The sequence below is a fragment of the Ranitomeya imitator genome, chromosome 1 (genome assembly GCF_032444005.1).
Source record: "Ranitomeya imitator isolate aRanImi1 chromosome 1, aRanImi1.pri, whole genome shotgun sequence".
NCBI classification, from domain to species: Eukaryota; Metazoa; Chordata; class Amphibia; order Anura; family Dendrobatidae; genus Ranitomeya; species Ranitomeya imitator.
Window position 1 is genome coordinate 979,915,815 of NC_091282.1, and position 16,992 is coordinate 979,932,806.

At 46.4% G+C, this 16,992-nt stretch overlaps 1 protein-coding gene across 4 annotated transcripts in view; it reads right to left on the bottom strand.

Moving 5' to 3' along the window:
* The window catches only part of PRDM5 (PR/SET domain 5), a 511,159-nt gene that overhangs the window by 156,995 nt on the left and 337,172 nt on the right, over window positions 1-16,992 (bottom strand). For all 4 annotated transcript variants that reach the window (XM_069743878.1, XM_069743879.1, XM_069743880.1 and 1 more), the window contains one exon: window positions 5,175-5,335. In XM_069743878.1, coding sequence (XP_069599979.1) covers window positions 5,175-5,335 — 161 coding nt within the window. The remainder of the gene's footprint in view (window positions 1-5,174; window positions 5,336-16,992) is intronic.

A 16,992-nucleotide genomic window follows, 5' to 3' on the forward strand; every position in this document is an offset into this window, starting at 1 on the left:
CCACTTCCCCATCCCTTGCCATGCACCTTGCCCATTTTTACAAAAAGGTGAATGCAAGTCTCGACTCTAATCTATTGACATTATGTGTAGGCCACAGATAGATGAGGCGTGTCACAGAGATACCAGACTGTTCATTATGTGGCCGGTATTTTTTATTTTTTACACCAAAATAGTGTTTTGAGCTAGGGTAGCAGACAGCCAAAAAGTGGAATGTAGGCCTGAAAAGCAACTATTTGTAGAGCACAGATAGACCAGGAGTCTGATGGAGATATCACACTCTTCAAAATGAGGGCTGGAGTTTTTAATTTTTTTACCCCAAAATAGTGTATAGACCTAGGGTAGCAGAGAGCCCAAAAAGTGGAATGTAGGCCTGAAAGGCAACTATTTGAAGAGCACAGATAGACCAGAAGTCTCACGGAGATAACACTGGTCTACAAAAAAAAATTATGGCATGGACTTTAAGAACAGTTTTAGACTAATTTAAGGGTGCTGAATTCAAATCAGATCTTATAATTTCTCTATCACATCACGCTTTTGCGCTATAGGTATATAGCCCATTTTCATGAATTCCATGATAAATATAAGTAGTGTATGAAAAGTGACGGTTTATACGGTTCACTAAGGTAAATTTAGTTTTCATTTAGTCTCCCAATAAATGTGAGAATATCTTTGTTTTCTTTGAACATGCATAATTCCCATTTGTTATGAGAATACCCTTATTTTCTGTGCTACTGGGACAGTAGAGCTACAGCAGAGCATTGGGTGAAAACTGAATGGCCTCAGCGACAGAGTTTGGCATCTGGCGATAAGAATGTCATCCATGATCCTCTAGTGGATAGGAAAGACATTGTCTTTCCTCCCTTACACATAAAACTTGGATTGATGAAGCAGTTTGTCAAAGCTCTCAGTCATAGTGGAGAATGCTTTAACTATATATGTTCAACTTTTCCTGGTCTTAGTGAAGAGAAGAAAAAGGCTGGAATATTGGATTGACCTCAAATAAGAACACTTATGAGAGACCCAAATTTTATCACATCAATGAATGAGACAGAAGAAAGAGCTTGGAATGCATTTTGTAATGTGGTGCAGAATTTTCTAGGGAATAAGAAAGCAGACAACTATGAAGAGATTGTGGAAGAGCTACTAATGAGTTTGCGAAATCTTGGATGTAGAATGAGTATCAAGATTCACTATTTACACAGCCCTTTGGACTTTTTTCCAGAGAACCTTGGGGATGTGAGCGAGGAACAAGGGGAGTGTTTTCATCAGGACATTAAAACAATGGAAGAATGGTATCAAGGCCGGTGGGACTCACATATGATGGCTGACTATTGCTGGAGCTTGATGGGAGACAACCCAGAAGCTTTACATCACAGATCAGCCAAGAAAACAAAGTTCAAATAACTGCCATTTGTCATTCATCTGTGTGCCACATATATGTGTTTTTATATTTTGTAGTTTAATTCTGTAAGTACCGTATATACTCGAGTATAAGCCGAGATTTTCAGCCCAAATTTTTGGGCTGAAAGTGCCCCTCTCGGCTTACACTCGAGTCACGGTCGGCGGGTGAGGGGGAGAGGGCGCTGAGGCATACTTACCTAGTCCCGGCGATCCTGGCGCTCCCCCTGCCGTACCACGGTCTTCGGGTGCTGCAGCTCTTCCCCTCTTCAGCGGTCACGTGGGACCGCTCATTAGAAAAATGAATATGGACTCCACTCCCATAGGGGTGGAGCCGCATATTCATTTCTCTAATTAGCGGTAACGGTGACCGCTGATAGAGGAAGAGGCTGCGGCACCCGAAGACCAGCTGTCCGGGAGAAGGAGAGGGACGCCGGGAACAGGTAAGTATGTCATATTTACCTATCCCCGTTCCACACGCCGGGCGTCGCTACATCTTCCCGGCGCCGCTCCATCTTCCCGGCGTCTCTCCGCTCTGACTGTGCAGGTCAGAGGGAGCGATGACGCATATAGTGTGCGCGCCGCCCTCTGCCTGATCAGTCAGTGCGGAGAGACGCCGGGATCGGACGCTGGGAGCTGCAAGCAAGAGAGGTGAGTATGGCATTTTTTTTTTATTGCAGCAGCAGCATTGGCACAGCTTTATACGGAGCATCTATGGGGCAAGAATGAACGGTGCAGAGCACTATATGGCACAGCTATGGGACAAAAATGAACGGTGCAGAGCACTATATGGCACAGCTATGGGGCAAAAATGAACGTTGCAGAGCACTATATGGCACAGCTATGGGACAAAAATGAACGGTGCAGAGCACTATATGGCACAGCTATGGGACAAAAATGAACGGTGCAGAGCACTATATGGCACAGCTATGGGACAAAAATGAATGGTGCAGAGCACTATATGGCACAGCTATGGGGCAAAAATGAACGGTGCAGAGCACTATATGGCACAGCTATGGGACAAAAATGAACGGTGCAGAGCACTATATGGCACAGCTATGGGACAAAAATGAATGGTGCAGGGCACTATATGGCACAGCTATGGGGCAAAAATGAACGGTGCAGAGCACTATATGGCACAGCTATGGGGCAATAATGAACGGTGCAGAGCACTATATGGCATAGCTATGGGACAAAAATGAACGGTGCAGAGCACTATATGGCAGAGCTATGGGACAAAAATGATCAGTGCAGAGCACTATATGGCACAGCTATGGGGCAATAATGAACGGTGCAGAGCATTGTGTATGGGGCACAGCTTTATATGGAGCATCTATGGGGCAATAATGAACTGTATGGAGCATTATATGTGGCACATTTTTATATAGAGCATCTTATGGGCCCATCATGAACTGTATGGAGCATTATATGGGGCTACTGATTCAATATGGATATTCAAAAACCCTTAACCTACTGATGTCTCAATTAATTTTACTTTTATTGGTATCTATTTTTATTTTTGACACTAACGGTAGCTGCTGCATTTTCCACCCTAGGCTTATACTCGAGTCAATAAGTTTTCCCAGTTTTTTGTGGCAAAATTAGGGGGGTCGGCTTATACTCAGGTCGGCTTATACTTGAGTATACACGGTATATTTGATTTGCTGTACATAGACTTTGTAATCTTTGTTATTCCTTGATTAAATATATACAAAATGTAGTACTGAAAATCATGTGTTTTTATCATAAAACATTATGAGTAATTTTCATCAAAAATTGAAAATATCTCAAAATCCTGATGTGATAGCCAAAAATGGAGTTCATATTCGTAATCAGCAGCCAAAATTGACTTAAAATATGTTTTAAAACCTTTTGCCAGAAAAATTGCGTTGACCAGTGTAATAGACTGTTCAATACGTGGCCAGTATTTTTTTTATTTTTTACCCCAAAATAGTGTAGACCTAGGGTAGCAGGCAGCTCAAAAAGTGGAATGCAGGCCTGAAAAGCAACTATTTGGAGAGTACAGATAGACCAGGAGTCTGACAGAGATATCACACTCTTCATATGTGGCCTGGAGTTTTTTTAATTTTTTTTACCCCAAAATAAGGTAGCGGACAGCCAAAAAAGTGGTATGTAGGCCTGAAAAGCAACAATTGGTAGAGCACAGATGGATCTGTTGTCTGATGGAGATAGAACACTGTTAAATATGTGGCCTGGATTTTTTGGGGCCCACAAGAAGTGTGTCAATAAGTAGGCTATGACACTAAAAAAATGTTCGAGTACTAAAATTGTAAAATATTTAGCGCAATGATATGCGATGCGTGTGGCGTACAAAACACAGTGATAAATATAAGAACTGTAGATAAATATTTTTTGGCCAGCAAAATGTTGTAAGACACTCCAAAAAATACTACAGTACAAAAAAAAAGTCCTGATGCCTGGGACAAAAAAAAGCAGATTTAAATTGCTAGATTTTCACACTGTTGTACAAAAATGACCTGGCTGTGGTCTGCAGTGTGACCAAGCAAATAAATGTAGAAAAAAATGGGTCTCTGAATTGCTTTGTACTAAAATTAGCAGGATTCAGGTGGCCAAAAAAATTATTCCTAGCCACACATACCTACAGCTAGGTATATATAAAATAGGCAGCAGCAGACAGTAATGGACCCTCTTGATTTACAGGGTGAGATCTACAGACTTACATGCAGTGCCTGCATGCTTTGCACTGATGTGGATATGCGCACATAGACTCAACTGCCTACCTAGCACTGCAATCAATTTACCCCCTAATTAACCCCTAAAAAGAACTGTTGGTTTATCTAGATTTGTGGATTCTGTGATGGTAGACCCACACTAACTAATAAAAGAACTAATCTGACCCTATCTCAGCAGCAGCTCTCCCTACACTAGCTCAGTCCGGGGCTGAATGCGCCGAGCAGGGCGGCATCATGTCTCTTATAGACCTGATGACACTGTGTGGCCAGCCAATCACTGTAATACCACAACAAAGATGGCTGCGGTATTACAGTGCATGGCAGCCAATCTCTGCATTGTCTTTGGTGCTCTAAAGAGCACCAAGATTGCAGGGAGGAGACCCGAGCTCTTGCCGACTAATTCTGGAAATGTTCGGAGCTCGCTGGGTACACCGAGAAAAGTGATACTCAGTTGAGTAACGAGTAGTGGCGAGCACATTCTCAAATCACTAGTTGCTACACAAAATATCTTTTGAAGATGGTTGCTGCTAAGAGGAAACAACCTAGTATTTATTAAATATGGTGGTTGACCTACTTTTTATCCCTGCAGGCAATTCCAAAGTTCTCATTTACTTTCTCTTGCAATTGTATACATGTTTACAATTTTGTATGTTGATTAAGATGAAACGTTTATGGACAATTGTATTAAAATATGTTTTGTCGAACAATGCCATTGATACATGACTCAATTCTCCCATGATCATGGGAACTACCTTACTCCCGTGGAAAAAAATCATTCCTAGTTTGGACCACTAGATCCCATGAAGTTGCTCGGGAGGAACTTAATTTGTAAACATGACTGATAATTGCAAAAAGAATATGAAAGCCTTATAAAAAGATTAGAAATTTAGATAAAACAGATTTAGAATAAGACAATGTATGAAAATTTGTTTTTTTATAAAATGTGCCCCAAAGTGTCATATTACTAAACTGTGAATGATTTAATAGCAGATAGTTATACTTACTTATGCATCACATGTATGCATACAATTGTTGTGAAAGCCAGCGATTTGAAAGACTTACTTTTTTGTGGCTCTTCAGTACTGACGGAGTCACAAAAGCTTTGTCACACAGATCACACTTGTACTTCTTATGGCCATCATGTACAACTTGTATATGGACATTTAGTGTGTCTTTTCTTTTAAATGTAGCATCACAGTGATCACACTTAAATGTACGTTCACCTTGGAAAAAGAAACAATAAGAATTAACTCCATGTTTAACACCATAGCACTGTGAAAAACCAGGGAAATTTCCAGGATCTTGTTCAGCATAAGGTTTAGTTCTTGCTAATACTAAATGGCAATATAAAATAGGCATCAGATAATAATAAATAATACCGAAAGTCTGTGCACCACCCTATCCCATTGTTAGTATATGCAAGGAGGTGGCGGAGGACCCCATTGCTCTCCCTCTCTCCTACATGGTGGTCCTGTGCACTTGATGTGGTAACTGGATGGTGTACCCGTTTAGTAGCAATGTCTGTATTTTTATTGCCTTGTATATCTGTGTTAACTTGTAATGTTCCTGTATTACCACATTGCAATTGCTGTTTGCTATTATAATGTTCCTATATGTATGTTATCCTAGGGAAAGGAATTAGTTAACTTTGTGGGCTGGGATTGCAGCCTCAAGAGAGCAGGGAGCTCCTGCTTCCTTTGAGTAGCCCAGGCACAATTGCCCTGGGCAGTTGTGCAGCAAAAGTCGGGGCATTGCCAGACCCCAGGAGGGGATAGAATCTGTTGCCCTGGGACCTAAGGACATCAACAAGGGCATTGTCAGACTCCAGGAGAGAAATAAGATCTGTTGACCCAAACTAAGGACTGGAGTACGGGCCCCAGGAATACGCAAGGGCCCCGCCGAAAGTACTTTAAGCATCCAGATTCCAGCGTGGGGGACTGTCGCCTCTTTTGGCCACCATGGCTGTTGTGGGAATGGCCGTGGATGAAGCTAGGGAGAGAGCAGGAAGCCAGTGTTTGTACTTCATTTAAAGGGGTTGTCCACTATTTTCAATTACCCCCCAATTTATCCTCCCGGGGCCCCTAATGAATTTTGTAAATATCTTCTTTTGCCGATACTGCCTGTGAGAGGTGATATTCCGGTGGCTGAGTCTGGGTCACGTGACCCCCAGGCTGCAGCCGCTGCTAATATCCGCCAACGTCATTTCAATTTCCTGACTCTGGAAATTGACGTGACATCATCAGCAGACTTGACCCAGCCTCCACAAACAACAGTCACTCATCAAGAGTGACTGTGCTGTGGGTGGTGCTGGGGTCTGAGGGCTGTGTGTCGCTGTCCAGGACTGTGCGGCACTGTCTGGGGGTCTGCGATGCTTTGCGGGTCTGCCAGGGCATCTGTGGGCTGTCCGGGGCTCTGCAGTGCTGTCCAGGGGTCTGCAGGATTGTGCAGGTTTGCCAGGGCATCTGCAGGGCTGTCTGGGGGTCTGCAAGGCTGTGTGGGTCTGTTGAGGCATCTGCGGGGCTGTTCGGGGGGTCTGCGGGCTGTCCGGGGCTGTGTGGCACTGTCTGGGGGTCTGTGGGGCTGTGCAGGGCTGTCCGGGGGTCTGCAGAGCTGTCCGGGGGTCTGCGGGCTGTCCGGGGGTCTGCGGGGCTGTGTGTGGGGGTCCCATCCGGCTAAGCTTGCTACAGTGACAGTGATTGACACATTAGCCAATGATGGGACAGTAGTAGTCCCATCATCTGGCAAATGTGTTGAATTTTAAAAAAAAAACACATACACACATATACAGTACAGACAGTACATATAGCACATACAACATATACATGCTGTTAGGGACTGGCGGAACGCACCAAGTATAGGAGATATGAAACTAGGTGCGTTCGCAGTCTGAGGTCCACCGTGCAGGTATAAACCCTGCTGCTAGTAAGACGGACTATATGGCTGTACTATAAGTATACACGCACGGGTTAACTTCACCCTGCGTGAAGGAAGCGATCCTGTTGCATCACAGGACCGCGGTACCGCACATAGAGCGCGAGCAAGAAGTCAGCGAACACAACCCCAACTAGGATTGAAGTCCGATTAGACACTTGCTGGCACAACACCGCAACTGGGTGTGTAAGGAAACTATTAAATAGTGTAAAGAGGCACGAGAGTGCATGCGGTGCCGCACTGACGGACGCCACTAACCACCCAGGCTTGGGTAAGGAAAGTGCAGAGGAAGCGCACGGCGCCGTACTGGCAGACACAGCACCTAGACGCTGTGATGTGTGTTACGCGCAGATGGCTAGTCGGGTGCTAGATAGCTACCATCATCCGCGAGCAGTCAACAACACTAGGGAGGGATACTTAGGAGCTTTCATCCATCGACATACATCCATCTACACACACACATTATATGAAGACAATACTAGCGCATGGCCGTGCGGTCATGCGCAGTTTATATAGTAGGAAGTAGCTACAGAAGTTTTGCCCTTTCAGGACCTGCCAAGAGGACCAATGGGATGTGCTGCAGTGCCTGAGCATGTGACCCTCGATCTCCAACGGGAGATCTTGCCCTGGGCATGCTCAGTGTGTGCAAATAAGGACTTAGTCCCAGAGAAGCCCGCTCGCCGCAGATCAGTGCAGGGTACAACAGGAGAGCCAGTAACCCCCTGCACAGAATCAGTCCCAGCAAGACCCTGGGAGCGACGCCTCCGCTGAGCAGAACCCACTGCGGCCGAAGCAGAATGGTAGACCGCAGCAGACACGGATCGAGATTCCCCCTGTGCAGCAGAGGAAACTCAACTCCTAACATTACCCCCCCTCCTAGGGCCCCCCCCTCCTTGAGCCACACTACGCTCAAAAGCTGCAATAAGCAGCGGAGCCCGAATGTGCTCCACAGGCTCCCAGGTTCTATCCTCTGGGCCGTGACCCTTCCAGTCCAGCAGATAAAATTTCTTGCCACGTACCACCTTGCACCCCACAATAGCATTCACCTCAAACTCATCCGTGGATGAACCCGATGTCCCAGCAGATGACTCAGAAAACCGGGACAAATGAACGGGCTTTAAGAGGGAAACGTGAAAAGTATCGGTGATACCAAGGCGTGGAGGAATAGCCAAACGGTAGACCACAGGGTTGACCTGTTCCAGAACCTTAAACGGGCCAATGTAGCGAGGAGCAAACTTAGTGGACTCAACTCGCAGCCTGATGTTACGGGCGGAGAGCCACACTAAGTCGCCAGGAGCAAAGACCGGAGCGGGGCGCCGGTGTGTATCAGCCGAAACCCTCATTCTCTCCTTGGAGGCCCGGATGGCATCCTGTGTGCGGTCCCAGATGTCACGTGCCTCCACCGCCCAGTCTGCCACCCTAGAATCGGTGGATGACACGGGCATGGGCACAGGGACACGCGGATGCTGGCCATAATTAAGGAGAAAGGGAGTTTGACCAGTGGAATCGGCTACGGCATTGTTCAAGGCAAATTCCGCCCAAGGTAGCAAAGATGCCCAGTCATCCTGCCTAGCAGAGACGAAATGTCGCAAATATGTCACCAGAGTCTGGTTGGTTCTCTCCACCAACCCATTCGTCTCGGGATGGTATGCAGAGGAGAGGTTTAACTCTATGCTGAGTAAACGGCAGAGCTCTCTCCAAAACCGAGACGCGAACTGGGGACCCCGATCGCTGACAATCTTATCAGGCATACCATGCAATCGGAAAACGTGCTTAATGAACAACACCGCCAAGGCCCGTGCTGAGGGTAACCGAGGAAGCGGCACCAAATGCACCATCTTAGAGAAATGGTCGGTGACAACCCAAATAATGGAGCAGCCACGCGACTTGGGTAAGCCCACCACAAAGTCAATCCCGACCATCTCCCAGGGCCTGTCTGCCACCGGTAGAGGGTAAAGCAACCCAGCAGGCCGTTGCCGAGGAGACCGATTCTGGGCGCAAGAAACGCACGCCTGAATATAGTCCCAGACATCTCGGGCCATATGCGGCCACCAGTATGTTCTCGCCAAAAGCTCAGATGTCCTCTTGGTCCCAAAATGCCCACCCACTCTGGAGGAGTGAGCCCAAGAGAGAACCTCCGGTTGCAAGTTAGCTGGCACGAAAGTCTTGCCCGGGGGCACAGACTCCAGCGAAACCGGAGCTACAGTTCTCAGGCTCTCAGACGGGACAATAAGCCGAGGCTACTCCTCCTCAGAAGATACTACGGAGCGGGAGAGAGCGTCGGCACGAACGTTCTTCTCCCCAGAGAGAAAATGGAGAGTAAAATGGAACCGGGAGAAGAACAGGGCCCATCTAGCCTGGCGAGAATTCAGCCGCTGGGCCGTCTGTATATACACCAAGTTCTTGTGGTCAGTGAAGACTTGGAAGGGAAAGCGAGCTCCCTCCAAGAGGTGTCTCCACTCTGAAAAAGCCAACTTCATGGCTAGCAACTCCCTGTCCCCGATGGAATAATTCCTCTCCGCTGGTGTGAAGGTCTTGGAGAAGAAGAAGCAAGGATGCTTCCGACCTTGAGCATCCTTTTGGAAAAGGACTGCTCCAGCACCAACGGATGAGGCATCCACCTCCAAGATAAATGGTTTATCTACATCGGGGCGATGTAGGATTGGAGCGCTACCGAAGTGTGACATAATCGAGAGAAAGGCCTTGGAGACCTCCTCTGACCACAACTTGGGATTTGCTCCCTTCTTGGTGAGGGCGACCAAGGGAGCTACCAAAGTTGAGAAGTGTGGAATGAACTGGCGATAGTAATTAATGAACCCCATAAAGCGCTGCACCGCTTTAAGAGAATGGGGTTCCTGCCAGTCCATTACAGCCTGTAGCTTGGCAGGATCCATAGCCAAACCCTGGGCAGAGATGATATAACCAAGGAAAGGCAAGGACTCCTGCTCAAACACACACTTCTCCAACTTGGCGTAGAGGGAGTTTGCCCGTAAGAGGTCGAAGACTTTGCGAACATCTCTCCGATGGGAGTCAATATCTGGAGAGTAGATGAGAATATCATCCAGATAGACTACGACCGAGGTGGTGAGCATATCCCTTAAGATGTCGTTCACAAAGTCTTGGAAAACGGCTGGGGCATTACAGAGCCCGAAGGGCATCACCAGATATTCATAGTGCCCATCTCTGGTGTTAAAAGCCGTCTTCCATTCATCCCCCTCACGGATGCGAATCAGGTTGTAAGCACCCAGCAGATCTAACTTTGTAAATACCCTTGCTCCCCGTAGCCTATCAAAGAGCTCAGATATCAGGGGTAATGGGTACTTGTTCTTAACGGTGATGGCGTTAAGACCCCTGTAGTCTATGCATGGACGTAAGTCTTCAGTCTTCTTCTGTACGAAAAAGAACCCAGCCCCTGCCGGTGACACTGACTTCCTAATGAATCCTCTTGCCAGATTCTCTTGGATGTACTGGGACATTGCCTCCGTCTCCGGGAGAGATAAGGGATAGACTCGACCCCGGGGAGGCTCAGCACCAGGCAAGAGGTCAATAGGACAGTCATAGGGGCGGTGAGGCGGAAGGGTCTCCGCAGCTCTTTTGGAGAACACGTCTGCATAGGGCCAATAGTGCTTGGGGAGAGAGGAAAGATCTGCGGGTACCTGTGTAGTAGCAACCTGAACGCACTCCCTCTGACATCTACCCTCACAGGATTTACTCCATCCCAAAATTCTCCCAGAGGACCACTCAATATGAGGAGAATGGTAGCGAAGCCATGGTATCCCCAACAGGACCTCATCAATTCCCTCAGGAATGACTAATAGGGAGATTATCTCCTGATGTGATGGAGACACAGATAGCGTGAAAGGAATGGTTTGGTGGGTAATCTGTGAAGGTAGTGTTGACCCATTTACCACTCGAACGGTTACTGGCTTGGCGAGCATCACCAAGGGTATTACGTGACGCTGGGCAAAAGCGGAAGACATAAAGTTACCCTCTGCCCCAGAATCCACGCATAGCTCGACCGTAAGAGTGGATGGGCCTATGGTAATTGTCCCCTTGAAGGACAACTTTGAGGCAAACGTCGCCATGTCTAGTGTACCTCCTCCAACTGCCACTAGACGCTGACGTTTCCCCGACCGCTGAGGACTCTTGGAGGCAAGACGTCCTGACTGCTGGCAAACATGACGGACCTTATGTGCATGGGTGGACTGAGACTTGGATCCTGCTCGTGTCACCTCTAAGGCCTTATGTGACTCGGATGCCTGGACTGGAGATTCCAAAGGTTTGGCGAAGGTGGGAGCCAGCCGAAACCTCTGCCTACACTGGGCTCGCTCCAACCTCCGCTCGTTAAAACGGAGGTCAATACGAGTAGAGACAGTTATTAACTCCTCCAGTGTGGCAGGAATCTCCCTAGTGGCCAGAGCGTCCTTAACATGGTCAGCCAGGCCCCTCCAAAATATGGGGATAAGGGCTTTATCCGACCACTCCAGCTCGGAAGCTAAAGTACGGAAGCGGACGGAAAAATGGCTGACCAAGGACTCACCCTGAGTTAATGCCAGTAGTTGGAGCGCTGTGTCATGGGTGACTTGAGGTCCTAAAAAGACCTTTTTCAGAGTGCTCAGAAACAACGGAGCACTCTGCACCACATGATCATCACGCTCCCACAGCGGCGTAGCCCACTCCAACACCCTGACCGACAAGAGAGAGACAATAAATCCCACCTTAGCCCGCTCTGTAGGAAAACGTGCAGCCAGGAGCTTGAGGTGGATAGAGCACTGACTCACGAATCCCCTACAAGTTTTGCAATCTCCAGAAAATTTTTCTGGCAACAGGAGGCGAGATAATGTCGGAACAGGGGTGGCAGTGGACAAGGTTGCTGCAGCCACGCTAGCAGCCTGTACAGCAACTGCGGTAACATCCACAGCTGAGGTTGAGCTCTCGAGAGCCGTCAACCTACCCTCCAGCTGCTGGATATACCGCAAAGATTGCTGAATGTCCGCCATTTAGTAGCCAGACCTTGGCGCTAGTATTATGTTAGGGACTGGCGGAACGCACCAAGTATAGAAGATATGAAACTAGGTGCGTTCGCAGTCCGAGGTCCACCGTGCAGGTATAAACCCTGCTGCTAGTAAGACGGACTATATGGCGGTACTATAAGTATACACGCATGGGTTAACTTCACCCTGCGTGAAGGAAGCGATTCTGTTGCGTCACAGGACCGCGGTACCGCACATAGAGCGCGAGCAAGAAGTCAGCGAACACAACCCCAACTAGGATTGAAGTCCGATTAGACACTTGCTGGCACAACACCGCAACTGGGTGTGTAAGGAAACTATTAAATAGTGTATAGAGGCACGAGAGTGCATGCGGTGCCGCACTGACGGACGCCACTAACCACCCAGGCTTGGGTAAGGAAAGCGCAGAGGAAGCGTACAGCGCCGTACTGGCAGACACAGCAACTAGACACTGTGATGTGTGTTACGTGCAGATGGCTAGTCGGGCGCTAGATAGCTACCATCATCCGCGAGCAGTCAACAACACTAGGGAGGGATACTTAGGAGCTTTCATCCATCGACATACATTCATCTACACACACACATTATATCAAGACAATACTAGCGCATGGCCGTGCGGTCATGCGCAGTTTATATAGTTGCAGCACAGGAAGTAGCTACAGAAGTTTTGCCCTTTCAGGACCTGCCAAGAGGACCAATGGGATGTGCTGCAGTGTAAGAGCATGTGACCCTCGATCTCCAACGGGAGATCTTGCCCTGGGCATGCTCAGTGTGTGCAAATAAGGACTTAGTCCCAGAGAAGTCCGCTCGCCGCAGATCAGTGCAGGGTACAACAGGAGAGCCAGAAAAGGCAGAAGTAACCCCCTGCACAGAATCAGTCCCAGCAAGACGCTGGGAGCGATGCCTCCGCTGAGCAGAGCCCACTGCGGCCGAAGCAGAATGCGAGACCGCAGCAGACACGGATCGAGATTCCCCCTGTGCAGCAGAGGAAACTCGACTCCTAACACATGCTCACCAATCATCTTGTCCCCGAAGCCATCGATCACCTGTAAAAATATTAAAATAATAAACTAACAATATACTCCGTGATCCACAGTAATCCATGTAATAACGATTGTGACCGCTCACCAGGGGCTCCGGCGATACAATGACGGAAGGTATTCTTCCGCACTGTATCCCTCCGCCACTGTGAGAACAATATAGTTCATACTCTCACTTGCAGCACTGCTGCGTGGTAAAATTCCCTTGCAGCATTGCCATAACGTGAGAGCAATGAACTAAAGTAACCTCTTCAGTGATGCACTGCAGGAGCCATTGTCTCCTGTCAGTGTGTCACTGGAGGCCCTATAAAGCGGTGATATCACCCGATGTCACTGTTCAATAGGGGAAATCGTCGTGGGACACTCGTTATTAATTGGACTGCGTCAGACAGGGAGTATACGGTTAGTTTATTATTTGTTATTTTTTGCAGGCGATCGAGGGCGTTGCAGGAATTAGGTGTGTTTTTAAGTATGGTGAAATTAAGAATATTAAAATACTTTTCTCTGGCTGTCTTTTTTTTACATCTTTCACTACTATAGGATTAATAACTGATAGGCGTCTTATTGACACCTCTCCATTATTAACCGGGCTTAATATCACCTTACAAAAGCAAGGTGACATTAACCCCTTATTACCCCATATCCCACCGCTACACGTGAGTGGGAAGAATTGATGCATCTTAGAGATGTGCCATTTCTGGGGCGGCTGCGGGCTGGTATTTGTAGCCGGGGGGCAATATCCATGGCCCCTTCCTAGGCTATAAATATCAGCCTGCAGCTGTCTGCATAGCCTTTTTGGCTATAAAATATAGGGGGACCCCATGTCATTTTTTGGGGGGGTCCCCCTATTTTAATAGTCAGTAAAGGCTAGGCAGACAGCTGCCGGCTGATATTCATAGCCTGGGAAGGGGCCGTAGGTATTACCCCCTTCCCAGGCTACAATTATTGGCCCCCGGCCATAGGCTTTCTGACTCTGCTTTCTCCCTCTTTTTTTAACTGAAACATATTGTTCATTAAGAAACATGGATATGGATATATCTATGGATATATGTATGGATATATCTATGGAAATATCTATAGATATATCTATGGATACATCTATAGATAGATATTGATAGATATATGGATAGATATATCTTTGTATGTATCTATCTATCTATCCAATATCTATCTATCTATCCCATATCTATCTATCTCCCATATCTATCTATCTGTCTATCTGTGTGTAATGGAATGTGGGTTGGACAAATGTAATAGAGGAGGTTGGACAGAAATGACATCACAGATTGAAGATAGAGGAGGGAGAGGAGGGAGGGGTTTGGGTGTGTTTTGTAGTGGGTGTGCTAGGTGCTGGATTCCAGGCCAGTGCAATGCATCATGGAACTTGCAGTATTAGAGCACAATAAGTCAGGAAAAAGGAAATTGTCAATTAACCCCATGAGAGCTGGAGCCAGCACTGAGGATGTGCTGCTACAGCATGATAAAAGGTAATATTGCTAAAATAAACACGGTGGATGCTTTGAGTGACAAATAATAGCAAGACTTATGAAAAAAAAAGTTATAGTAGTGGACAACTTCTTTAACTCTGATATTAAAAATTGTTCTCCCTGTTGGACTGTAGCGGTGACTGGAATACGTTTGTTCTGCCTATCTCTGTGCAAGGTTCCGGGTTGTCTACTGAATGTGGCTTAGTTGACTCGGCTGGAACTACCACCCCGGGCCACCTTGTTACATATACAGTGTATTTTACAATTTTCTATCCCCTGACCTGTGTCCAGCAATACAATTGTAATACCTGTCAGCCGAGGGCTGTTTTGGCTGATATTTGCTTTGACAGTTCTTTAAACAAGCACGGAGAGGACCTGTGTGCCTGTTAAATCATACTGAAAGGGAAATAGGAGGTGCTAGACACCTTTGACCGTGTTTTTTTTTCTTAGGAAACCGTGTGGGGCATGTTAAAATTGATCATGCCCAATCATCTTTATCTCCATTGACTGCTCTGTTATGCATTATATTGGTGATGATCCTTTCAAAATACTCCACCCCCGTGCTGTAAATATTCAATATATTTATTACCCTTACATAGCAGTATATTTATCATTCCATGTGAGTGTTCTGTCACACTCTTGCTGTTCTGAATTTCTGACATTGGTTCTAATTGTTAATTATCACCTAAAAACCCTCTTAAAATATTTCTATAGCATGTCAGCAGAATGATAGTACTTAGTATTCTTTAGCTTTGTGATCTAGCTAATAACTGATCTGTTTTGAAACAAAATAGGATAATTTGCAATAATTTAACAGATCAAGATCTGTTTAAGATCTATGGAGCTCAAGGACTTGGGAAAAGTAACCACATGTACCTTAATGGAGGACAGATGGGTGATAGTGTCCAATTGGAAAAATATGTCTGGTCTCTGTTTGTGATGTGTCCTATAGAGGATTTGTTTTGTGTTGGAGATAGAAGACATCTTTTCCTTCATCATCAGTGGAGCCAACATAATAAATGTGTGGTTTGCCGAGACGATATAGGATGTTTATAGGTCTATTCATCAAGACTTCTTCTTGATCTCACCAGGATATAAATAAGATGCCTTCCTGTGTTATTATTAGGAATCTATTGAATACTATAATATTTTACATGCTTTGTTTTTTTTAAGTCTAGAAGTGAATGCATTGCTCAATATGGACTTTGACGAAGACTTTAATATTTACTGTCATGCAAAAATAGGGTTTGACTGCAAGCTATCAGGACTACAAAGAGTTCTCACAAAGGATGACAGCTGAAATATTATCGTCATACACTTAAGTTTTGCAATACAAGCAGTCAGCTACATTCTATGAAATCATGGTATGATTAATCCTACTGATTGATCAAATCTTTAATAAATCAGTAAATATTAATGAACCTAGAGGAAAATGTATCTTCTGTAGTGCAATTCACTGAATAGCAAAAATATTACATCTGGAAGACTGAGGAACAATTGATTGCAAAATATTTTAACCCCTTAACTTCCATTGACATATATTTATGTCAAAGATTGCTCCGTTGCCTTTGAGGCGGGCTTTGACACTAGGCACACATTTTACCAATTTAATCAGCCATCCAGTGCCTTGCATCTGTTAACCTCTTAAATTAGATTTAGATTTAATATGCACCAGCCGGAAGCACGTCACAAACTCCACCCATCGGCACCCCTGTCACGTGATCTTGTGGCGCCGCTGGATTGTCATGTAAGCGGAGGTTTGCCAAACATCCCCATGCATGTCATTGTGAATCTCCTCTGAACGTCGGCTTGTGACCGGCATTCATAGGAGATTGCTGAAGTCCTGCCGTGTATAGCACAGGTAGTCAGTAAATTGAAGTCAGTAAAAAAATTGTGATTTTTTTTTTTAAAATATAAAAAACCACAAAAAGTTTAAATCACCCCCCTTTTAACCCCTATCTGACCTCGGACGGGATAGTACGTCCGAGGTCAGATCCCCTGCTTTGATGCAGGGCTCCGCGGTGAGCCCGCATCAAAGCCGGGACATGTCAGCTGTTTTGAACAGCTGACATGTGCCCGTAATAGGCGCCTATTAACTAGTTAAATGCCGCTGTCAAACGCAGACAGCGACATTTAACCACCGCATCCGGCCGGGCGGCCGGAAATGACGTCATCGCCGACCCCCGTCACATGATCGGGGGTCGGCGATGCGTCTCCATTGTAACCATAGAGGTCCTTGAGACCTCTATGGTTACTGATCGCCGGTGGCTGTGAGCGCCACCCTGTGGTCGGCGCTCACAGCACACCTGCATTTCTGCTACATAGCAGCGATCAGCTACAAGTACAACTCGTCCTGCAAAAAATAAGCCCTCACATGGCCAAATTGATGGAAAAATAAAAAAGTTACGGC